Below are 26,540 nucleotides of genomic sequence, written 5' to 3' on the forward strand. Positions count from 1 at the left end.
TTTCAGCATTGCAAGCTGCTCCTTGCACAAACTGCATACACAAAAAGGTCACAGTCACATCTAAACTGGGATCTCTAAACTAAGGCACAGAGCTTTGAAGCTGCTTATCCACAGTCCTACAGCAAACACGCAGCTATTGTTCAATGGAGAGCCCAATACTTCAACTCTGAGTCCCACTCAAAATCATGAGACTTCCAAAAAAAAGTGCTAAAAAAATTAATTAGGACCCCTCCCTTAGTTGAGCCTGTCCAAAGAAATCAGATCTTTGGCAAACCCTTTGCTGATTTTGTGTGTGTGTGTGTGTGTGTGTGTGTGTGTGTGAAGAGGATCAAGAAAACTCATTACATATAACCCTCTTTGGTCCTACTTATAGTGTGTGGAATTGTATAACATGCACTCAGAGGTCTCTGGAGACAGAGCGCTGTGATGGTGTGTGGACCGAATCCCTTCACTTTCCTCTCTTCGGTCAATTGACAAAAAATCTTTTGTCAATCTCTAGGTAGTCAATGTAAGTGAAACACATAACATTCACTTGTTCTGCTCAATTCACATCATAAGCTTCATAGAAGGAACCAGGACTCTAAAACATGAAAACAGGTACAGCCCATTCTCACTCTGTTTCTTGGAAAATCTACCACCCTTATTTAGAAGCAGTAGGAATAAAAAGGGCACCAATGCTGGCAACGGACACACTGTTTTGCATTTATTTTGCTACTGCTCTCTCTGAGAAGCATAGAGAATCTAATTCTTAATTAATCTCAATTTCCTTTAACTCTACAGCAGTTTCATTCCTTATTATTTCATTAGCACTAAGAGCATAATGGAAAATAAATGCTCTCTGACAGTTATATCATTAAATGAGGGCAGCTTACAAACCTGCTACAGCAGATATGTCTGAACTAACTCCTCTGTCTTTGAAGCTGATCCATTTACCCGCCCTAGTCTCTGATATGTGCTCTGTGACACTTGCCTAGGACAGGGTATATACAACCCATACACTTTGGAATTGATTACTGCTTTTTTACATTTTGCTCTACCCTATTAAGGAACCTTCAGGATCCTTTTTCCTCCCTCCTCCACCATCACAAGGGAGTTATACACTGTCTTACCTTAGTTTTCTTTTTCTTCATCCTGAGGACCCGTGATGCAATCTGGATGGTGGACAGTGTCTCAGCATAGTTCCCTGCAGTAGCTGAAATGTGAGCTATCATTGTGGTGCGGCAGTTCATATTCCCCAAGGACTCTCGAAGCAACATGGTGAGCTTGCTGTCTCTGTAAAATAAAATGAATTAAGGCTACATTAGCGAGCAAGGTTTCATTTCAGCCACCATGATGCAACTTGGGTCTTGGCAGGATATTTTCTCCTCTTTTTAATGGAATCCTAATTAGTTGCCTTCCTCAGGTTTAGGCTATGCTGCTTTTGCAGCTGAGCATGCTGAAAGACGCTGGACTACAATTCAAACTTCTTGTCCCAGTTCCTGCCCTCTGTCTTTTTCTGGTCTCAGTCCTACCTGCAATGTTACCACTGCCAAAACAGAGACGCAGACCAGCACTGGAGACTGCTAAGAAGCTAAAGCAGCACACATCAAACTGCTGCCCTTTGGAAGTGCAGAGTGTGCAGGCAGACCCTGGCCCAGCTCTGGAGGACAAAGAGGGTAGTGGATTAGATTAGAGAACACAAATTTTTTCTTGCCTTCCAGGGCACTGGATAACTCAAGGTTAATAGTAGTTAAATCACTGAAGTCAATTTTGGATGCTGCTGGTGAAATACAAAACAATCAAGCTTTCAGACTTCACACAATTGTTCTTTCATATTAGATCTTTTCTTCCACTGAGGCGGAAATCAAATTTTCTCTTCTTGCCACTTACTCTATTGTTCAGCATCGGATAGTTTTTGAAATGCTGATGCCTTATTGTGGGGCTGTCTGTGACTGGACTGAGAATATGAATTTTAACAGCATGATGATGCATATAAAATAATTCTGTGGTGGTCCTCTAATCCTGTAGTCAGAAATGCAAAATATACAATTTTTAAATTGACATTTATCTACATGATGTACAGGTCAACTGGATGGTTACTTGGGAAATGGTATCCTCTTGAAGACAGCCTCTCCTATGCTAAAAGTTGTGGGTGATAGTTACGTACAGCTGAAAACAAAGACAGCGACAGTTTGATATTTATCTATTGGTAAAGAAATTGCTTTCATTGTGGCAATGATAGCAACACCTTCAGTGGCTGCGGATCAGATTTTTGGGGCTCACTGTTCAATATCTGCTAATCACCTGTGGTGCATGTGTGCCCTTGGTCATTCACTTGACATTTCCAACTCACAGGAACTCTTCATAAAGCTGTAACTGCTGGGAACTGAACCTATGTCTACCGGATGGGACTGATGGACAAACACCAAAACTCTAGGACCTCTCTTTTTGATTAATAAACAGCAGCATTTGGGTTGCATATTTTGATGTATCTAGCAATAACTCTGGAGAGCTCATAAATCGTGCATCTCCTGAGATTTCTAGTACTTACAATTTCAGCTTGGCTAGCAATACTGGAAGTGAAACATTTTTTTGTTTTGGGATTTCTGCTTCCATCTGCTCCAGATACAGTGAAGGCATCAGGTGTCTTTTGAGAAGCAAACAAATATCCATACAGACTACACTGAGACAGCCTCACTCATTTCACTTGTGACCTAAGGCTGCTTTAAATCCACAGATCCAGAGTTAATAAGCTGCTGTATCTCAAGTTAGTGTCCCTCCTTTCCATCCTGGAATAATTAAAATGTCAAATTTTGTACATCAGTTGCTGCCACTCCAATGCAGAGTAACATGGAAATTATTAACATCTGCACAGAAATCAATAACAAGCCTTTCATTTGCCAATGCTTCTATCATAGCAAAACATGAGACGACAGAGGAAAGGGCAAAAGAATACATTCTAAACATGTTGGTCTCCTGAGAACATATAGCCCATGCAGCCAGCATCAGCAAACTGAGGTGTGGCTCTCCTAGAGGTATATGCGTTAGGAATATAAAATAATCTGTGCCATCTGCCTGTACTGAAACACACACTGGCAAGAAGAATAATGCAGAGGAAATACCTATTATATAATTCAAATGATCCTCTGACATATATCAGATGGGAACTAAAGGGCAGATTTGTCAATGATTAAAGCATGAGACCTAGCAGTAAAAAGCCCAGCCAACACTGATTTCTAATTTCAGAGTTTGTTCATTCAGCAGCCGGTATCTTGACTATCAACTTCACTCTGCACCCCGAAAAAATAATTAGCCTCGTGTCACTACTGTACACTTAAAAATAAAATAAAATAAAGGGGAAGAAAGTTATGAAACACAGATTTTTGTCAATTCTGGACATTGTCATAAGACAAGTTCAGCTGTTCAAGGTTCACTGATCTCTCACAATACCATCTACTAACTTTGGAAGGAATGAAAGAAAATAAAAGAGAATATAAAACACAAAAATGTGTGGCTTAATTCTGAACTCACTCTATCCTCTTCAATTAAAATATTGGTAAAATATTTTGGATGTCTCACTGAAATGTGCTTGACAGACAGTGTGAGACACAAAATAGATGCTTTGTTCTTCTGAGTGCTGACTTAGCATTTCTGCCTGAAAAAAATGGAAGGCTCTGAATTGTTTCATTAGGTGATTCATGAGCTGGTATTTGCAAATGCAAAATTTCCTGTGAAAGCAGAAGTTTTACAAAGAGAAGGTCTGCACTTCTGCACTGGAAGGGCTTTGAGAAACAAGACCTTTATTGATCCTCCGGCTCTGCAAACTAAGTGACACAGAAATTTTGAAGCTCACAGAAGGTCTGCTGCTCCTGCATGCATGTTACTCATTGTATTAAGCAGAGGCTGGCTAGCAGAACGTCCCAGATTTCTCATAGCAGCATAGTGAAATGCACCAATGTTTTTATAGCAGATGAAACTTCAGAAATGCCAATGGTCTATTTCTATTCTGCTCCAAAAGCAATAAAAATTATATGCCAGAGCAGCACGATGACACCATTTAATATACCTGTCTTCATTTTAAATAAATTTCTATCCCATCAACTAATTTTTTTATAGTTTAGGAAATTCCCCATAACCTATCATGAATATGAGGATGCAGTACACAGAGAAAAATGAAGATGTGGTCAGGATACCACACTTCAGACTTCAACGCCTGTATACTGGTAAGTCAATTATGCAGTTTTTTCAGTATTTAAAAGTCGCCTTATTTTTTTCTTATTACATCACTTGGTCTAATAAAATACATTACTCTTACACCTTTTCTTGCCTAGCTCCTTAGATAATCACGGCTACAGGAAAATGCTACTAAATATTATTCATACATGCCACACAGGTAAAATTCCAAAAGAAAGTATTCAAAGTTTTAACTCTGGAAAAGTCCAGAAGCAGGACCTCTGTGGGCAGGAAACTAAACTTAGATGTCTCTATGAAGTATGTCTGCAGGTGTGGCACAGAAGATTGCCAGGCAGAAATCTTCAGTTAATTCCATGGAGTAACAGCCCTCCATATGAGGGCTTCTTGCTTCTCCGTTCTGCCCCTTTTTCTCCTCTGTTATTTCCACCCTCTCACATTACAAAAGCTGCTGAAGGACTTACAGTGCTGTTAAGTCAAAATCCATAATTTCATGACTGGATACTATTTTTACACTAGACTCCTACCTCAATCCCTGCACAGGAAAAACAGTGCTCACTGAACTATAAATTATTTAGTCTTTCATTCAGTCCTTGCCTTGCAATGGACAGATTTGTCCATTATCTACTGTTATGACTATACATACTCATCTCAGAACCCAGAACGACTGATTTCTTCAAAGGCTCTTTATTATTTTTTCTTTTCCATGTGGAGTTCATCAATGCAGTATCTGATTAAGGCCTCTGAGGCAAGGTGCATAATCCTCTGATCATACCTGAAGCACTGAAGATTTCACTAAGTACAAGTGTTTGGTGTAAAGCACCAATCTTTCAGAATATTGATCATTGCATAGTCTTTCACGTTCAGCTAACTTTGACTTCTCTTGAACGTAAAATGGGTCAGATGGTTCTCAGTCTGGGTACTCAAAAAAACCAGGAACATACAATTAGTAGCCCATCTAAAAATTTTAGGAACACATTGGCAGAGCTAGTTCTGAACGTAGTACTGGTTCCCTTCAGAAGACCTTCCTTCACTTCCACAGTCCTCAATCCCAGTCTCCATATGCCTTCCAGTTTCTGTTACAAATCAGGGAAGGTTTTATTCACAATGACCACATTGCTGTACAGTCTCAATTCATACGTAAAGCAAGTCGTTTATCTGCCTTGAAAAAGATGATACTTGGGGGGAATCCTGAACAGACAACACAATGTATAGCCTATTAATTTTGACATTTCCTGCCCCTGTAGCAATTGATTTCAAAATCCAAATGCTCTTATTATTTGTATTTTATTTAATTTCATGTGAATTTGTGGTTACACTTCAATGAGACTCCATCAAGCCTGGAACATTCCTATATGTTAAATAGCCTCAGTTGCTGAACTAGCTGGTGGTAGCAGCAGCCGCTGGCTGCCACCTTTTGTTTGGGCAAGAAGCAAAGAAGGAGAACATGACTCACAATTTACCATGGGGTTTTGCTAGTATTTGCTGCCTATAGAAAAGCAGTGAGACTCAGGAGTATCACAATCCTTTGCGGTGCTGTAGGAAAGCTGTGCTCTAAAGTGTTCATGTCCTTTTTGACATGCTCTTCTCTCATCAAACAATCCTATTCTCTGCTACCAATGTCTATCCTGGGGTTTCCTCATCTAATCTTCTTGCTTGTTCTTACTCCCATATCATGACACTCACCCCTAATTCCTCCCCTAAACAGCCTGGAAGAGCTCAGTTTCATCCTGCAGTGGTCTAACCAGCTACACCAGACTTTGCCATTCTCCAGCATCACTGCTAGACACTCTTCCAGTATCAATCTCCTCTTTCTTCCCCTCTTCCTCCCACTAACATCCTTCACTGTTGTCGCCTGACCTCCAAGGCCCCTCTACCCTCTGAAGTCCCCTTAATTGCTCCTTATACACAGCAGAGGAATCCCATAATTCTACCATAATTTGACATGGCTACATGAATCACACTGCCCAGCTGAGGTGTAGACCAGGGTGCGGGGTTGTAACATGGGCAGTGCCTTCCTGGATTTTCCTCTGCCAGGTCCTCCAGCTTGACAAGAATCCATGCAAGCAATGTGTTCAAAGTAAGCTACACAGAAAAGAGGCAAATGGTAATTGCTTTTGTTTAGGGCTGCAAAATAGAATTCATGAATAGAAAATGAAGCAGTAAGAATAAATATTACGCTCAGGAAATTCACAGGAGTTTTCATTGCCCAGCATTTCATTCTGTGTATGGGAGACGCAAACACAGAATTGTTCCATAAAAAGAAGGCAATGCTGGAGAGGAATATCCAGTTGAAATGTTAGAATAATTATTTTTCTGTGGAATTATTTAGCCAATTGTATTATATGCTTTGTTTAGGTCTTTCCCAAGACCACCTTAACGTTTTTTTTGTCTTCCCTTTCCTCTCACTCTGCTGCTCTGAGGATTTTGGCTATTCAACAACTACAGCAGCACCATTAGGAATAGGAATAATAACATTCCACAAGAGACACAATACAATAGTATAGTTAAGCTTTAGGAAGTGCAAGGCTATGTTTGTGTTCTCTATTAATCATATGCCTTAGTGTCTTCCTAGGCACTTGGCCAAAAGGAGAGAGTTGTCAACTCGCTCAAGGTGTTATTGTTACAGCATCAGATGATGTATGCCCTCAGGTGTCTTGTAATCTAATTATTTATAGAGGTATGTCAAAGGAAAAATCTCAGTAACTATGGCAGTTATTTTTGATCGTGAAGTCTGCTCCTTTGAGCTGATGCACTGCTTTATTCACAGTAATAAATGCTTACATGACAAGGGAATCACACAAAGACTATATTTGGTTTTGGCTCTTATTGCATGGGAATAATCTCTACAGAGAGTTTATAGCTCAAAAGGAACAAACCCAACAGCAGATGTTACAGGTGTGTAGCAGCTGAGTTCACAACGACCCAGTATAGTTTGCTTAGTTATGTCTTTCCTTTCTGTTAATAATTTTGATAGCGGGAGAGAGGAAATGGGAGCAATGTATGTAGGCACAGGCAAAATGAGGCTAGGTGGAGTCATAAAGCCCTTGGTGGTTCAGCCATGTAAGCCTGGCTTTGTTAGCAGAACGAAGCAAGGCAGTTGAAGAAAGATGAGTAACGTGTTGAACCTTTAACCTGGGGAATCCTTCACCTGGTGAAAGAAGGCATTGGGGAGATAATGAACTTGTTCCAGGTGGAAGCTCACTAGCCTTAAAGGGAAAATAAAGCAAAGTGGAAATTTCCACTGCAACTGCAGTTAGTTATCTTGTATTAAGTACACTAGTACAACCCAGAACATTGTGTTCACTGCACAGGGGAAGGGAGAGCCAGCTAAAAGGACTATGCTGAGGGGATACTGTGCTCAGGTTTATGTACTGGGAAAATCACAACCACATCTGGAAGGGATGTGACACTGCAGCAGTCAAGAGGTCAAGAGCAGGAAAAAGGTATTGCTGCAGCCAAGCACGGGTTTTACATTTAAATTGTACTATCACAAAATGCATATAAAATGTAGGGGGATTCCCCCTACAATTGTTGTCTTTTAAGAGGAAATTTCATATTGAAGAACAATCCTTGTGGTTTTGACATGTTCAACACATGAGCATATGGCAGATGCACAAAATAGCGTCTTTTTGTTTTCTTTTCACCAAAGAGAGAAAATAAAATCAATGAGAGAAGGACAGAGTCCCACTGGTGAGGCTGCAACTCAAATCAGCTCAGTTTTTGGGGCCCTCACTACAAGAAAGACATTGAGGTGCTGGAGCATGTCCAGAGAGGAATGGAGCTGGTGAAGGGTCAGGAGCACAAGTCTTATGAGGAGCAGCTGAGGGAGCTGGGGTTGTTTAGCCTGGAGAAAATGAGGCTCAGGGGAGACCTTATTGCTCTCTAAAACCACCTGAAAGGAGCTTGTAGCCAGGTGGGGGTTGGCCTCTTCTCCCAAGTCTGGCCTCTTCTCCCTCTCACCATGAAAGGGGCTCATTCAAGAGCTGTAACTTTTGTACAAAATTTGATCCAAAGCTGATGAAACTTAAACAGGCCACAAAACAGACAAGGAGCACCCTGTTATTCAAAGATGACATAAAAGTACCCTACTTCTTGAAGGTCCTTTTGCTGCCTCATCTCAGCAATTCAAATTTATCCATAGTAGAACTCTCACAATAAAGCTACTGCTATCACACAACAACTTCACTTTTACCTTTACATACCAAAGAGTGTATGGTTTCTGACATTGCCAGCCCAGCTCTGAGCTGCACACCACTATGCTAGCCCTGAAGATGCACAGAGAAAGATGTCTCCTCCATCTTCTCCTTTCTGCCTTGTGCCAGCAATGGAGCTGAAGCCACTTGGCCTTCATTTAAATAACTCAATAACTCAATGAGAAAAAAGTTCCTTGCAGTCTTTTCCTGAGCTTCATGAATTTATGTGGTTTGGTTCACTTGCATTTTGCATTTTGGCAATACCAAACTGAAGACATAAATCCTTATCTACAGGTCAATGTATTACTCAAATGAGAGCTAAGAAATCAAAATGTAGTTTAAAGTCATGCAGCGCAGCACTTGCAAGAGCAAGTTGTGCGGTGGGAGGGGGGAGGTGGTTGGGAGGGCAGCTCTACTGGAGACCAGTAATGGTTTCAGAGAGAAGTCTACATTGAAAATGAAATGATCCCTCTCTCCTCTATACTCCAACTCCCAGCACAGAACCAAATGCCATTCACAAGCAACCATTAAAAACATGCAAAGTTCAAAGATAATAAAAAAGAAAAGGATCCTACTGGTCTGTCTCATTACAGTGCCAGCTCCTAATAAATTCTAGCTGAAAAACCAAAGCTCAATTAATCCAGGGAGCTAATTAGGCTCAGCAACTCTATCTTGGAGCTAAAGCCAGATACCCCAAAACTGTCAATGCCACTCGTTAAGAAAATGTGAGCAATAGGTAAACTACGATTTATAGGAGAAAAAAATCATATAGTTAAAACCTATAATGATCCAGATCTTAAATTTAAGAACCCTGCATGTGTTAACTTCTACCAAGGTACACTCATAAAAGGAAGGAAAAAGCCCTCTCTCTCCCATGCCCCCCTTTGTTTCCCTTACTTGGAAGCATTACAGCAACCACAAGTTTGCCTCAGCCTATCTGTATGGTTTGGTTTCTTTATATGAGAAGACAACGGTATATCTGCTATGGAATAGCAACTGGAGCAGCTTGAGAGCTTGCTTGCCTCTCCTCTGGGCTGCCTGCTCCCTGGCAGTGCAGCAGGAGCACTGGGAAGGGAAAGGTTGGGATGTTGTTGGACAGTGCCTGTGCCTATAAGGCACATAGCAAGAAAAAGCATGAGGAAACACTCCCTGACATGTCCCTGGGGACACGTTATGGAAACCACTTTCATACTAGCCCTTCTAGTGGCTAAAATTGGCAGGAGCAGAGCAGAGCACCACTCCATTACAATGAAGAGAAGGTCCCATTCCCCTTGCTCAACATCTTTCCTTCCAGCACTGATGCCCCCAGCTCCCGCTGCCTTAATGGGGCCAAGCAGTGGGGAGATTAAAGCAAGGCTCTCGACTCTGCATTCAAGAGGCCAAGCAAAGGGCTTGTTTTTCAGAAGGCCTCAGCTCCCTGCAGCTGAGCTGCTGCCAGTCTCATCATTGGGGTTCACACGTGCTGAAGAGCCCCCATGGGTGACAGCCCCTGCCAAGAGGGTAGGGCAGCAGTAACTTCAACTCCCCTTTCAGTGCAGATAAGCATCTACCTACCAGACTGGCATGAGTCATGTGTTACCCTCACCCCACGCAGATTGGTGATCATTTCGACTGCTGCCTGGTGAACACACTGGTAAATTGGTGGTGGGACAGAAAGGCAGCTGGCTGCCACACGGAGCACTGCTGTGCCGCCCGGCCAGAGGCAGCCACTGCTGTGCACACAGCGGCACCCATGAGCCTGAGCAGCAAGAAACAGCTTTGCCCTTTGCCTGCAAGGAGTGTTATGATTCATATGTACCGAGAGTGGAATACCAGGGTTATTTCCTCAAACGAAAATTAACTTCAAATGTTTGTAATTGAGCCATGAATATTCATGATCTTTTGGGAGGATTTCATAATTACTTCATTCTGGTTAGGCTCATTTGATCTGCAGTAGCAACAGCAGTAGTTTACACTCCTTCATCAAGATGCCAACAATTTGGCAGCATGACCTTCCCAGTTTCCTGTGCTGGAGAGCAGCTCTAGTTATTCTAATTGCAATCCCAAATGGAGTGGTACCTGAAAATAAATTGACTGCTGTTCAGTTTTAGAAACCACTCCAGTTGGCACTGCTACTAGTGTAAACAGATGACATCTCCAGGAAACTGGGAAGGTCACTCAGTGAAATAATTCACATTTTGATAAGTAAGATTTTACATGCCAACCTCCTATACCCTTCAGCATTGTAGCAGAGGGCAGTGAAAGCACACACACTCCTGCGTGGAAAGGAAAAAAAGAAAGAAGAAAGCAGATTTTTGCTGTCAGTAATGATACGAAAAATTCTAATTCCTCTATGCCACTCACTAGATATATTCCCAAAGAGTAGGTTTAAGAGTTCACACTGCCTATGTACCTGCACACAAGCTTGCCTTATCACCTCCAGCAATAAACTTCTAGAATGCTGGCCAATTTGAAGAAACTTTGAGAAAATAATATAAAAAGCTCAAAGTTAGTAAGCCTCTGTAAACACTGTGAGAATTGATGGTTCGGTGGATGGAGAGAAATCTTATTTGTGCTTCCACAGAAACCAGACTGAAACTCTTTAAACTCCACTGTTGAACACACCAGAGAAACCAGACAGATGAGAGAAAATCTAAAAAGTAGGAAAACTTCTGGCCAGCTTTTATACCCTTTTGGATGTCAAACTGAGAGGCAAGTTGTTACAAACCTTATTTTCGGGATGCTGATGCTCCTAGAACTGCTCATTTAGATCAACAGACCAAAAAATATGCACTTACATGAACGTGGGTCCTGACTATAAGCTGTCAAAACCAAAAGTAAAGCAGTGAAAATATTAAACTATCAGCATTAAAGCAAAATATACAGTCGGAAGCCCCAAGTCATTCTTCTCTCTCTGGTAATCAGTTTAATACCTTTTAAAGTTCCTTTTCACATACAGCTCCCAAGTCTGCTTCACAAAGCATGAAACTGATAAAACCTGATAAAAGAAGCAATCCTTCGGCAAGGAAGATGGACTTTGCAGCAGCCCAGCGATCTGCTAACCTAGGATGGGAATTAAGCAGGCGAAGCAAGTTCCAAAATGGAGGATTTTTTTATATGTGATGTCCCCACTTAACAGCTGGGGACACATTGGCCTCAGTTGCTCAGCTCCAAACCATCTACAAATTAAAAACCCGTGACTTATATTAAGGAATACTATACTGGCATGTACAGGTAATACACACAGACCCTAGGCAACATGCATGACTGTCTTTTCAAAAATGTGGGTAAGTAACAGGGGCTAAGTATGGACTTCGCTGTTTAACTTTACACATTCTTTCTCTTTCAAGAAGAGTAAGAAAGCTGAGTTTCTCCACTACACCTGTTTCTTTAAAAAACAAAAGGGACTAAAAAGCTGGTTGTGCCTCAAGAACTCACTTTACCACTCGATATATAATTTTAGGATCAAAATAAGTTTCTTAGATACCTGCAATGATGTTTGCAGAATCTAATGAACAGAATGCTCTCTGGCCTGCAAGTCCTTGGCATCTATATTGGTACTGCCAGTAATCAATATGGGTAGAGTGACCTTGTTAGGAACTGGAGAGAGACCAAGAAGTCCTTTGACATAAAATGAATGGCCGTCAGACAGACAAAACTTTCATCCACAGATAGGCTGAGCTGCTCACACTACTGGCTGATTTAGAGATGTGATTGGACAGGCTGAGCAACAGCAGTGATGATGGTGACCTGCATGGCAATTAAAGATCACAGATGAAAATTCTCTACCTGTGCCTGGGTTTAGTGATGTCCAAAAACAAGCCCCAGAACTGAGATTTTATTAACTGAAACCCATGGCACTGTGGTCCAAACCCAGCAGTCACTGAAATCTCCAGAAAGGCTCCCATATGCTTCAGAGTTTGAACTGGGCTTTTACAGATTTAGTGACAGGATACACAAGACAAAGACTAAACCAGTCTCTTCTCAAGTCAAATACATGGCATTGAAATTAAACTGCAGAACCACAGGCAGGTTTCTGACAGTTTTGGCAGAACAGGTCCAAATCTAGCAGCTGGTGTAGGGCAGTGGGAATTCTGTCATCTATAAACACAGGCATAAGGAAAGTAAATGTATGATTCTTTAACATCTCTCATGCTCCACCGTACTTCATACACACATGAGCCTAAATAAAACCTGAGGGACCCCAGACTCAGGCAAGTACTACGTATTGTAAGTAAAAGTGGTAAAATTGATGTATAAATATTTTAATGTATATATTTGCTATTTAAACCAAGAGGAGATAAGCTGTATCAAATATATTTATCTTCACCCATGCAGCAATTTAAAATATTAATGAGACACATTCATTTTTCATGTTATGTGAAGTTTCACTCCCCTTTTAAATGGATTCTTATATTTACTTTGTCCACTATAATACCATTGAGTAGACAAGCTTTTCAATAGGCTCTTATATCTCTTAACACTTCAGAGATCTTCTTCTAGCCTTTGGCAGAAAAGAAAAGGAACTCTCTTAAATTTGCCATTTAGCAATTATTACATAGTTTGCAGTTTTACCTGAGGTAACCAGAACATTCTTTAGAGTTCAATATTGTATCTATTGTGTTCAGAAAAACAACTATAAATTTGAGTTTTTCCATGTTAACAGCTGCCTCTCCACAAGATTGTTAGTCAGAACAGAGTTGTGAGTGACAGAAAACAATATCCAATACTAATGTTTGTATGGATTTAGTTTTAAATTATAAAAAGATATCTATTAAAGTTAGCTGTTCAAAATTCAAGAAGCACTAACATAAAATTTCAAAGATAAGCTGAGCCAGTCTTTCATAAAAAGCTCTTTTCAACCTTCAACCCAACAGTCTTCAGAAAGCCTCAAACTGGAATCATTTACAATGTGCCTGGAAGGTCCTACTTCTGTTTACAAAGCCAATGAACTCCCACAGCTGAAAACAGTTGACGCTTGAATACTTTTTGATTAAGTCTTACACTTCATCCTTGGCATCTGCTGTTGAATTTAGACAGAGACAGGATATTATAAGGACATTTGACTTGAATCAGTACGGTCATTCTTACGTTCTTATGTTACAGAGATTTACAGCCTGACTCTGCAGCCTCCTTCCTGCATCCCCTCTGCATGCCTGCTGTGTTCTCCTAGGGACAGAGCAAAGAGTTCCTCAGCATCCAATTAACCCTTGTCAATGTGAGAGAGAGGCCAAGAGCAAAGACAGTCATTCTGGTAAAGACAGAGCATAGACAACCACCACAGAGGGAAAAAGAGGAAAGAGAAATGCATTGCTTGGTCCTGTGAGCCTAATCCCCTTGGGCTATCACCAAAGCATGGGTGATGCCTGGGGTCAGAAGAAACTGAATTATTAGCTCCTGCCCCTATCCAGTACAGAGAATCATATAATCTTCCTTAAGCATTTAGAAAACCCATCCTTAAAACCTAGCACTGCCCACACACACTTCCATTTCACAGTGGCATGCTGGAAGCCAGCTACTTCCCTATCTGCCCATGCTCTTTGGTTTCCATTGCTCTTGCAATGGGAATGGGAATGCTCCTCCACACGTACAGAAACGTGCTCTCTTTTCCTTAACTCTATTTGGACATGCAAGCTAAGTTAATTTCATGTTCTCTCATGTGAAAAGCTCCCCTTGTCAGACTTTCTTGTTCTTGTTTCAGTCTGAATTCATCCTTCATCTATATGAGATGAATATACTAAAGCTGTACCCAAGAGGCGAATTGCTAGCCTCTTGCATAACTCTTATTATTTTTCTGCTGTCATTCCTAATGCCTCCTCAGATTTCATCACCTTGTTACTGTTAGCTCAGTTATGGACACCTGTGATCATAACCAATGTGCCTAAATAAGCACACACCCCCACCCACTTTCTAGCTGATGAGCTCCCAGATTGCATCAGAAATTGTTAGCAATCCATCAGGGAACTCCCTTGCATTAGTGCCCTTTGTGTTACTGTAGCCCTCATAGCTGTTCTCGCCTCATGTTCTCATATGTCTTTTTACAGATGATGGCTCTCAGCTTTCTGTAACCAGTCGCTATGATTAGCATGCTCCTCCTTTGTGTGCCAAGGCTGCTGATAATAACATCAAGTAAAATAAAATCTCTCCCAAAACTGGTCCATGAAGAACTTTCCCGATGGCCTTCACTCTAGTCTGATAGCTCCCACTTCAATGCTAGCTAGTGTCTCTTCAGTCTTCACTATCTGATGCATCTTACGGACCCTTGTCTTCTCAGCTTAATAAATTCTCAGGGGTCACCAATTCAGGTATTTACTTAGATCTAGACAGATTAAATTACACTTCTTTTACCTAGACATTAGGTACCACTTCTGCATAGAAGAGAGGGTGAGGGCTGTATCCAGAGAGTTGTACCCAAATGTATGCCCATTTTGAAAGGAGGGTTGAATTTAACTGCACAGACAGCTGTTCCAGATTTCCCAGTTTTGGGAACAGTGAAGATATTTCAAAGTTCACCATCTGAGAAGGCAATACTTGTTGTCTCGATTTACTCTTAAGTGAGTTTTAACTCAGGCCTTCAGGATTCGTTCTTCTCACATCTGAATGCTAATACTGAATTATTATTGCAGCAGGACTTTCTTAACATCTTAATGTTAACTTTTGCAGCTATTTCACTAGCAAAAATTGATGTCTTAATTCAGATGATCTAGCAGTGAACTCACTTAAAATTCTTTCTTCTCTTTATTCTTCCTCCTCCTCTTCCATACACACTGATAAGCAAATCATGAGAGAGGTTTGTTGACTGCATGAATTTCATTCAGTAGGAAAATACATTCATCTAATTGCATTTCAAATGGTGAGGATCTGGAAAAATGAACAAGTTGTTCTTTGAATAGAGGAAGTAATGAAGACTAGTTTTGTGTGCTGCGTTACTCCATTTTCTATACTTTGGCTGTCCCCTCTTCTGCATAGTTCCTACGACACCCCCCCCCCCGCTACATCCCAGCTAACTCACCTCCTTCAGATGCAGCTCCTTTCTCTCTGCTTCTTGGCCTGTGCATGCTGGCTGGCTAACATTCAGCTCAGCTGTTTGGCAAGCCAGCACCAGTGGCACAGGTAACTACTGTTTTCACACCTTCATGGCCCAGCCTGTTTCTGCCTCATCCCTCTCTCAGTCTCAAGAGTCTTGCACAGACCTCAGATACCTAAAGGCCTGTCCCTGCGTTAAATCTGATTGGAAATGTCCAATTAAATGGCCAATTGAAAATGTATTTGGATGACTAGCAGTGAGACTGCATGATCACATATACTTTGGCCTCTTAAGAGATAGCTAAAATTCTCTTGGAGCATGCGTGTCAGAGAAAATTCTGCTCGCAGAGTTTGTCTGGCTTTACAGTTAGGAAGCACAACGTTGTGCGTAGCAGTCATTCCCACCACCAGCTACTGAGGACAGACAGGACATTTCCCGTATTAGCAATTATGAGAGTGATTAGAGTCACCTAATTATAGCTGTGCAATGACAAAAATTTCAGCTCACAGATGTCAAGTTAGCCAGGCTTTCAAGTCTTTCATATCCCGTGGCTTAGATTATTCCTGCCTTATAATTTTTCAGATCCATGTTATTATTTTTTTATCCAATTAATTCTGTGGGAGGACAGCAGTTCCCAAATGAACACAGAGTAAACAAAATCATTAAGAAATGGACTGCTATAAGAGTTCAAATTGTCATTGCATTGTTAATATTTTGCAGTAGTTCAGGTTTATGGGGTTTTTGCGTGTCACATGACATATTAAATACATAGCAAATGGCTTAAAGGCCTGGTTCTGTTTACAAAGCCAGTCCTGTACCAGTTTAAATAAAATTATAATTAACCAAAAGGGACCAAAGAAGTTTTGATGACCAATGAACCTTCCCTCAGTGCACTGATTTGCATATAGTGTAGCTAAGAGGTGTATTTGACCCAAGTATTTATAGTTAACCCTTAACTTGTCATATATCAAGAAAAGCTTTATTTTCATTTCAGTGGTTTTGTTGCGATGTAATTCCAAGGAATACCAATTAGCTATCAAATGCTGACAACTTGCCCTTATCACTGATTAAGGCTAAATAAGAACTATAAACGCATCATATTAGTATAGTGCAACAGCTCATTACCAGTCTAGCTTTCCTAGCTAATCTTTTCTACTAATTTTTATTTAGGGACCTACTGGCTAGCTCATCTGAAAATTATACGCTAATGATCCGCGAAGAATTGAGAGCTCTAAATGGTAACACGGGAGAAAAAACAATTCTGTTTGATCTCTTTATGTTATGATAGATGCCACTTAATCAATTAGCACAGCAGAACACATCATTCAATTTCAGACTTGGCAAATCTGAAAGGAAACAGAAAAGGATGAAACCTTCGCACACCTCTAGACCTTCTCCACCATGTAGAAGAGCATCATATTTAGTATCAAAGGATGTTTAGGAGTACAGTCACTGAGACAGCAGTCAAGACACTATTTCCTGTGGGTTTTCTACAATGATACCATGGGGGATTGCCAAGGGTGTGACCAATGCTAGTAGAGGGGACATGTCAGAGATGGCGTCATAGCATTTTGCGCCGTGTCCTGTGGAGATGTTAGGCATCAAAGTGGCCCAACAAGCAACCTGGGGTGCCTGCTGCCGGTTAAGCCTCCAGAATATTCAACATGAGGGGCTGGGCCCGGAATGTCCCTGAATCAGAAATGTGGCTTGCAGTTACACTTGCCACCTTCTCCCTCACCTGCTTGAGATTATGAAAGTATTTCAGAAACTAAAGATACAGCAGCAGTGACAATAAGTGCTTCATAGTTATTTTCTAGAATTATATGATAAATCAAAGTTACTTCTTAGATATATTGGAGATATAGAAGGAAAAGAACCCTATGTTTCATAATGTTACCACTTGTTAGTGAGTGAAAAGATTAAAGATGGAAAGATGCAGGTAGGATCAGGTAGGAAAATGTATCTGATCCACATTCTGTTGAGCTTGTGTAAATTAAGGGCATCATGGGATATAAAAATTCCATATTTAATAATTAATATAAACAGATTGAGAGCAATGACAAAAAATTTGAAAAACAGAAAAAGACCACATTTAGAGGTTATCTCATTTTCTGCATTCTGATTGTGATGGAGTTTCTTTTCTGAAGACTGTGCTATTCAAGCAACAGTAAAAATATTATGCCCTGTGTTTACAGATTCCAGCTCTGAATCAGGCAAAAATAGACATGAACAAAATTCACACTAATGCCTCAAAAAAATTATATCTGTAAAACAACCACTCAAACATATCCATTGCTGATCTATACTTGTACAATTCAAAACTCGGATAATGGCAGAACACAGTGTGCTGAGCAAGTTTTTAACACTGATCTAGCCCTGACCTCAAAACAATAAGCCTTTGATATGTCAGAAGCTGGACCTTTTTTTCCTAAACATGGCAGTAGAGAATTTTTCTTCCTATTGTGGGTGAAAGGAGAAAGAACCCCTCATGACTCCCCTTCTCAGAACCTGCACAGCAAGAGAACTGAAGATCTGTTGCTCTGCCCAGATTTTTAGATCTACCAAAAGAATTTTCTCTACATAAATATGCAATGGTTTTCAGATTTAAGTGCCAGAAATGTTTCAATATGAACATAATCAGACCATAGGGTTGGGAGATGTTCATTCCCTATAAGAAAGGAGGCAGAAAGAAAAAGGATTGTACATATAGTTCTACTGCATATTATGAGATTAACCAAGGATAATTTACTCCCACATTCATGCATTGAAAAATGCAGTGAAAGATCATATGGGTAGCATATAACTCACAATGTCATCATAAAATACTTAACTACTCGTTAGATAAGTCCCTTTGTATTTCTGAGAATAATCATTGGTAAAATTTACTAGCTCGCTTCTGGCACAAGGGAATTTTACTTTCAAATTAGTATGGCCAGTCTTCGCGAATGAAGATTTGGGAAGGGTCTTTACCCTTCGAGCCTGCGCAGTGGATTTTTTAGGTGAGACACAGTGTGCGCTGAGCTGAGCCCACCCTTTAATCCTGAGGTTCATCTGCCGGGGCCGAGCAAGCTTGGACGGTGGCAGTGAGGTCCTCAGGACGTAGGTTTGTTTAGAGTGACCTTCTCTTAGATGGATGGCCTTACAGGGCTAACGAGCTCCATCTGCCCGGGGGACTTCTTCTCTGACCGGGAATCGAACCTGGGCCGCGGCGGTGAAAGCGCCGCATCCTAACCACTAGACCACCAGAGGGCCCCACTTTCAAATTATGCAGTCTTAGAAACGAACTTATGTGAAGCTCCAGTTAGTGGCCCAGTTAATGGTTAATACACAGAGAAGAATACAGAATTCATCAAGTAACATGGATTACAGATTGGACATTAGTAGGAAATATTTGGTATTTTATATTTCTGAGAGATGAAGTAAGAGGAAGCAACACACTGGTAATACTTATCATAAAGCATCATCATCATGGCTGGGCTTCGCGAATGAAGATTTGTGAAGGACTCTACCCACGTTTGTTGCAAGTGCGTTGGTGGCTAAAAAGGCCAATACGAGATAGACAAGTCCATTTGCAAAAGGCACAGCAGAAAGACTCCTTAGGAGGTACATTCTGCAAAGCACGATTCTTTCTGTGTTGTCTTTTCTCCTCAAGAGTGAATCTGTGTGCTTTCTTGAAAGCATCAGCAGCGTAGAAGATAGTGTGTCTCCAGACCTCCCGGTTGGAGGCCAGAGTAGACCAGTTATGTTGATCAGTATGGCCAAGGCTGAGATGTTGTTTCAGGGAGTCCTTGTATCTTCTCTTTGGGGCTCCTCTCTTGCGGCAGCCGGTAGCAAGTTTGCCACAAAGTAAGATCTTAGGGAGGTGGTGGTCCTTCATCCTTGAGACGTGCCCTGCCCAATGCAGCTGTGTTCTCAGTAATATGGCCTCAATACTTGTGACTGCTGCTTGTTCTAGAACAGATGTATTGGTCACATAATCTGACCAGTGGATGTTTAGGATTGAACGGAGACAGCGTTGATGGAAGCGTTCTAAGAGTTGCAGGTGATGGTGGTAGATGACCCATGATTCAGATCCATATAAGAGAGTAGACAGCACTATGGCTCTGTAAACACTGATCTTGGTGCTTTTTTTCAGGTGTTTATTTCGCCAAACTCTTTTATGAAGCTTTCCAAAGGCACTGTATGCCTTTGCTAACCTGTTCTCTATCTCTCCATCAATCTTGCCATCCAAGGAGATGAGGCTACCTAGGTAATTAAACTGCTGGACTGATTTGAGCTCTACAGTTATTGGTTTTATATCTATACGAATACAAACACAAAATTATTAAGAAAGTTATTTGAGTTCTTAACTTAAGGTTAGTTTCCATAGAGAGATAACATAGCTGTTTATTGCATAAAATAGATGAGTAATTGCTAGTCAAAACGACTCTCACATATCCAGGCTACTTCTGTTAGAGTTGAACATTAACTCCCTATAATTTCATACACAGCCTGTAACAGCCTGCTCTCTGATTAGGTATTGGAACAGCTATTAGTGTGATGCTCAGATTCCTTAAAAGGATCAGGTATTGCTTCACAGAGAAGCACCATTGATGGATGGAACCTAGCCAACCAAATTAAAAATTTGTTATGCTATCTTTTGCATGGTGTGATATAGTAGTGTGTTCAGAGAAACTATGAATTTTCTTGGGAGTATGAAAAAATCCATTTCAATTTTCAGAGTACACCTAACAGATGTGATTGTGATACCATCTGAGACCAAATGAGTTCTGCTACAGTGCCGCAGAAGCAATATGTCCCTGCTTGGACTATTCCTGACCCTGCTGGGAAGACAGGTGACAGTCCCTGGGAGCATGTACATTCAGATTCACAGCAGCCAGAGTCTTCCTGCAAACAACACCCTCATCACCATGAGGCTCCCTTCACTGAGATGAGGAGAACAGACATGGCAGCTGCAAACAGACACCAAGAACTTTACTAGTTGTGTGACCTACTTGATATTTATGTCTAACACACACACGAAGGATTCTGGGCAAAGGAGCCCACAAAGGACTGTGCCCTGTTTCAGTCACGACAGACTTCAAACAAGAGCAGCTCAAAACCAATAAAAGCCAATAAAAACTTATTATAATGACAATGCACAGCACACAGCCATCCAAAATGGTAGCAGTCACCTAACAAGAGAAAAGAAAATCTGTTACCAGCTTAACAGGCTTGTTTTGTATTCTGTATGATGAAAAGATCCTAAAGGTTACCAAAGCACACCCTCACTTTTTCTATAAAACACATTCCACAGTAAGCAGCCTCAACATTAACAGAAAAAACAGAAGCATTTCACAAATCTCACTGGAGCACAGTGTGGTAGGGTGCCAACTTGTTCTCTTTCACAGATATCTATTTTGAGAGTCAAATCTTATTCAGCCTTTATCTGTCATCAGCCTCTCCCCAGCAGTTTATATGTCCCTGTAATCTATTGCAACTACAGCTGTTACTCTCAGTTCCCTTTGACATCCAAAGAACTGTCCTCCACCACCCCAATGTCCACACATGAGAGAGATGATCAGAATTCAGGAGGTGCATGTTGGCATGACCTGACTGAGAACACAGAACTCCAAGAATACTCTCTCTCTCTCGGAAAAAGTGAAGTTTTTTGAAGTTTCTGACCTTTGAAAACATTTTTTTTTGTTATGCATACATGCCAACTGGGTAGCAGATCTGGATGCTGCATCTAATTCCTGTCCTCCTGCATAGGCAGGTAACTTCAAAACACTTCACATGGAGCCTGTGAAAACTGTTGTTTGCAAGAGAGAGGAAACACAGTCTAGGAGCACAAAAGATTCTTCTAACCTGTTTAAAGCTGGAGGCAGACATGAAAATTGTGTTCATTCCTCAAAAGACTGCTCCAAGGAGTTTCAGGTCCCACTTGCACAGAGAGGATGATGTGCTTTTAACAGCTCACCTTGTAAGTGGCTCCCCTCCTTTGTTTTCCATGTGTCTCTGAGCTGAGCAGTGCAGGTGCCTGGTGCAGTCTGAGCTGCCCAAAGGGACTGGCATACACAACATGGAAGCCATGTGAGACCTCTGCCCCCTGGCACTCCCACTTAAGGCAGGCAGGACACCAGGGAAAGCTGCAGGCTGTCCAAGTTGCCTACAGCAAGGCCAGCAGGAGAAGGACTTCACTGAGAGTACCTACTCCTGCAGAGTGTAATGTGTCCTTTTCCAAACTCCAAAATCCCTTCATGTCTATTACCACTCCCAACTTTTTTGTTCTATTTATAGGGATTGAAGACTGTATCTCCATAGTTGCCACCCAAAACAGCCGCCACCATCATTCTGTTACTCAGCTCTCTGCTATCCGGAACCAGCTGTACCAGAGGGAACCAGAAGGGCTGATATTTCCAACAGTATGAATGTACACTTTGTCACTGATTTTCTAAGTGAGTGAAGCTTTATTTATGACCAAGAGCATGAACTAAGGAGTAGGGAGAGAAACAATCTAGTAACTCCCACCATCTCTCAAAAATAACTCATTGGAAAATAATTTTAAATATGGCAGGTAGAACAGTTTTTCTAATAGAATGATAAGACAAAACATAGTTGAAAGAAAATACAGCTAAAACAGTCAAACCTGTTGTCTGACATTCATTTTACTGAGTCTTTTCAGATATTGCTAGAAAGCGTGTCACCTGGATGGCATTCATAAACAAACAACATTTTAAAAATTAAAATAATCTAACAAGTTCATCCTGCAGCAGGAGAGAGAAGTAATTTTCATATTTCAGAAGATAGTTCTAACCAGCCTGCTTAACTCTAAAAAGTCAATGCATATTTTAAAAAATCCCCTTCACATCTGTTCATTGTGTATAGACCTGGAGGCAACCACCAGCCAGAAAACTTTGATCATCCAGCAGAATCTGGTATCTGAAGAGCACAAGAGGATTATCTTCATTGCTTTACTCTTAAACATGCTATGAAAACAAGAACTTCAATAAAAGTTTGTATGGAAAAAAATATCTTGCAGTTGTAATGCTATTCAAATACTCTTGAAGCAAACTGGCTGAAATATACTCCACTTGCAACCATAGAATTCCCTTAAAAGCTTCTGGGGCCTGTCCCTCCATCAAGGGGGTGATGTCAAAAAGAGTCCAAGAAAAGAAAGAGTTTCAAGAAAAATTGTTCAACTATTTGCCCAGAAAATGTAAACAAAGGTTTTGTTTATTTTTAAGTTAAGGTCACAAATACTATTTATATACATTGAAGAGGAAAATCCAGTAATCCTGCTTGTGGCACTTCAGTAGTCACAAATCCCCATTTCAGTGGCAAGTTTCTGTATAAATTTTTTGAGCTCCAAATTCATGGTCACAAACCCATCTGCAACCAAACAATAGATGCTTGTACTTTTGCAGTCTTCCCATTCACCAATTCCATCAATTACATCCCTTGCAATCCCAAACAAACTCAACATTAGGTAACACATAACCACATACTGCCTCTTTCAACAAATAAGCTGTTAATCATCAAACACTGAACATGAAATATCCCTTAGCAAGGATTTGAGGATTATCTCATCTAATTAGATATAAGCATGTTTTCTAATCTGTGGGTTTAAGCCAAATCCCAATAAAAAGATTTCCATTGATTTACATTGAGTTTTGGATCAAGCACTGGCAGAACTTGGTTTTGCAATTCAAAGAGAAAGAGACATCAAAAAAATGTGCAACTAAATTATGAAGAAAAAAAAGTGGTTAACAGAGTTAAATCATCTGTCACAAGAATGGACTGGACAACCTAGCGGCATCTTGAGAAAGATATTTCTGAGACTTTCTGGATTTCTTTGATGTCATACAAGTGTAATAATCTATAAAACTGCTGGTTTTCAGGCTTCTAAAAGCAGAGTTGATTCTAGCAGACACTCTAGAACATATTTTATTGTTTATTTGTGTATCTGCCAGCCATGTGCAAACACTTTACAATCAAGGATGTAGACAAATAATCAAAATGGAAGTACAACTATTGAAAATTGACAAAGATTTGGATCCAGAACTCTGAACTGAAATTGCATAAGCCTAGTCCCTAACTCATCTTAAACAGTTTATTATATAATTGTTCATTAATATTTGTTAGTTATACATTTATTTTGCTTTTAAATCATTCTACCAAGGAAGTGCTCACTTCAGCTCTTCAGTAGTTATTCCACTGACTTACAGGAATCCCTATTGGCATACTTTAAATTTTATATTCCTCCACCTCATTACTTAAGAAATCATTCTGCCACTTTTCTCATCAGAAACAATTCCCTCCTCCTGTGTGTATTCACATCCTTGAAGTACTACAGAGTAGTTGTCATCTCCCCTCTCAGAGGTCTCCTTTTTCCTGCAAGCTATGAAGCTTTTTTTCCATTGCAGTGTTCTTCCAGGTGAGTAACTCTCTCATCTCAGACCATTCATAATTCCTCTTGCTTCTCTTTTAAATTCTCTGCAGTCTGCAACCTTTTCTTAGTGATGAGATGCCCAACTCCAAACAAGGGGCTACATACTTGCACTATACAAAGAACAGCTATTTCAGTTGCAGTGGGACATCTTTTGCCCTGAGTCACACTGGTTTTGTGCAAGGAAAGAAGGATCAGTAGGAAAATGAAAGTTAATTTCACACATCATATCCATATGCAATTGTTCATGAAACTGGAGACAACCAAAAATGTGAAGTGAGTCTAATAAAAATTATTACATGCTTTTTGATAATTTGCTGCCTTGTACAAGAGATAGTTATTCCAAGGATATGACTATTTAAAAATTGTTCAATTATACATGAAATGAATTATCACCACATTTCCACAAGAGAAAATGTATTAATGTTCAATTGAGCCTGAACCAGTGGTAGAACAGGTGAGGATAAACTGCTGGATACCCTGACTGTAGGTTCAAAATGACATTTTAATGAATTAAGTACAGTTTAATTTGTGAAAAATGAAAGCACCACAATGACCTATTTGGGTTCCATTCAAGCTATATTTCAGGAATAACTGCACGCTCTTGGATTGCTTGTTCATTACCAGTCACGTCTGTGCTGGCCCGGGACCAAAGTAGTGTCCTTCCACGATGCAGTTATCTGCTGCTCATAGGAATGGCTATTTAAATGCAATTAGTAATTGCTATTAAGTCTGACTATAAACCACAAGCACTTCCCTTCTCATTTCATTTTGCAGTCCATCATTATTTGCTTGTTACAGTATCTGTAAAGTAGTAATTTGTTGAGATGTTCAAAGAGCATTAAAAGACCTAGTTTGTGAGGCCTGATTCTTCTCACTTGAATACTTGTGCAGAATGGAGGCTGTCAGTTGAGGTCTGTTGTAAACCTGGTGTAACAGGTGTTCAGGCTTAGTGCATGCAACATACTCACACCCACTACACATACACACAAACACCTCTGCTCCAATTATTATCACATTATATAGTCCTGCCAGGCTAGCAGGACTCATTTGAAAAAACAAAGCTGGGGAATTGTAGCTCCACTGAAGCTTTCCTTGAGGATTTTTTATACTGTCTCTCATTAATTTGATGATGAAACATAATACTGTAAGATGTGTGCAGATAAAGCTCAAATCTGCACTATCAGCTCTAAAAACTATTCTATAATAAAGTGCATTGTTGATGAACTCTACAACAGTGATTGCTGGGGCAATAAATCTGTCATTGTCGTACTCCTGAGTTGCAGATTAAATTACCCTAATAAAACACAAGAAGTTTTCCTACATTTACAGACTGTGCATCCCTTATTCCATCTATTTTACATAGTTCCCTGAAATAAAGGAGGGAATTGTCAGAAATTCAACCTAGTAAAATTGTCAGAATACAGAAAGACCCCAAAGGTGGAAGTTATCGCCAGATGCTCCAAGTACTCATTATGTCCATGCTGACAGTGTTTCAGTGCTCTTGCAGGCAACTGCATTGCACTTACATATCGCCAAAACCCTCTGCCCAGTGCCAAAGAGCATGCACCTAAGGCCAGGGCCTCAGCTGGTGTAAGATGGCATTGCTCCAGTGGCTTCGGTGTCTGTTAGCCAAGGCTCTTGTCCATATGACCTGGCTGCCAACTTCACGGAATTTTTTTTTGTCCTTGAGCAGCTCGTGGGTTTGATAGCTAGGAACTGTTTCACATTCAACAAAATATCTATTGACTGCTCTCCTACAACCAGATCATTCAGGGATGTTTCTCAGGCTTATTCATCTTTTTTAAATAGGCTCATTTCTTCTTCCTTGTTTACTTCTGAGTTCTTCTCTGTGGATTGTTGTCTCCTTTGCACAAAACTTCAGTGTCTTTCAGAGCTCTTCCATTAATTTCAGGCTATTTCCCAGCCCTGTGATTCTGTTTCAGCTGTCTCTCATGTCCTCACTTTTGTTCTTTTTTTTCCCCCTTCTTTTGCTCTCACATTCCCTCAAGTAAAACAGCAAAACAGTTCTTCATCTACTTCTAATATATTCAATACTAAATTAACACAGAAATATTAGAGATTCCAAAGGGCACACCAGATTTTTTTCTTAGGCTTTCTGTGGTCTTGGTATCATGTTCTCATTGAAGAGGAGCAAAAGACATAGGTGTAACAGTGGAAAATAAACGTGTTTTAAATTTCTCAGTGAAAACCAACAAATATTATTTTAGGTTTATGTGCTGAAGTAATCATTAAATAGATTGCTCACTGGCCATATAGTTCAAGTGTGCCACTGAATTCTTAGGCCTAGTAAGCAGACATTGCTGTGTGAATTCCACAAAACTAGGACTTACTACAAGCTCATAAATAAGGATAAAATCTCCAGTACTAGTACTAGTTATTGTACAGGAACTGAATTGTCAACTGGGTTTTAGCTTTTCTTATCTCTTCCTGAAAAGTTTCCACTAACATTTCTTCTGAGAAAAATAATATAACTCATGCTACAAATGAAAAGGCAAGACACATAAGCAAAAGATGCCTAGGATCCCAATTTTCACACACAGCTTTTTACAAAGATGAAACAACTGCAGATACACCCATTTAACTAAGAATCTGAATTACTGGATCCTTCCAATCCTCATTTTCATTTTTATTCCAATAATTAACTAACAATTTAAAGAAAATATCTGATATACAGTTCATTCTTTAGGCTAGTATACCACAATGCTATAATCCAACA

At 40.3% G+C, this 26,540-nt stretch overlaps 1 protein-coding gene across 1 annotated transcript in view; it reads right to left on the reverse strand.

Moving 5' to 3' along the window:
* Nucleotides 1–26,540, reverse strand: part of KIF26B (kinesin family member 26B) — a 288,079-nt gene that overhangs the window by 25,814 nt on the left and 235,725 nt on the right. Inside the window, exon 11 of the mRNA XM_032683581.1 lies at nucleotides 1,110–1,272. Coding sequence (XP_032539472.1) covers nucleotides 1,110–1,272 — 163 coding nt within the window. The remainder of the gene's footprint in view (nucleotides 1–1,109; nucleotides 1,273–26,540) is intronic.

The sequence above is a fragment of the Chiroxiphia lanceolata genome, chromosome 3 (genome assembly GCF_009829145.1).
Source record: "Chiroxiphia lanceolata isolate bChiLan1 chromosome 3, bChiLan1.pri, whole genome shotgun sequence".
Classification (NCBI taxonomy): Eukaryota; Metazoa; Chordata; class Aves; order Passeriformes; family Pipridae; genus Chiroxiphia; species Chiroxiphia lanceolata.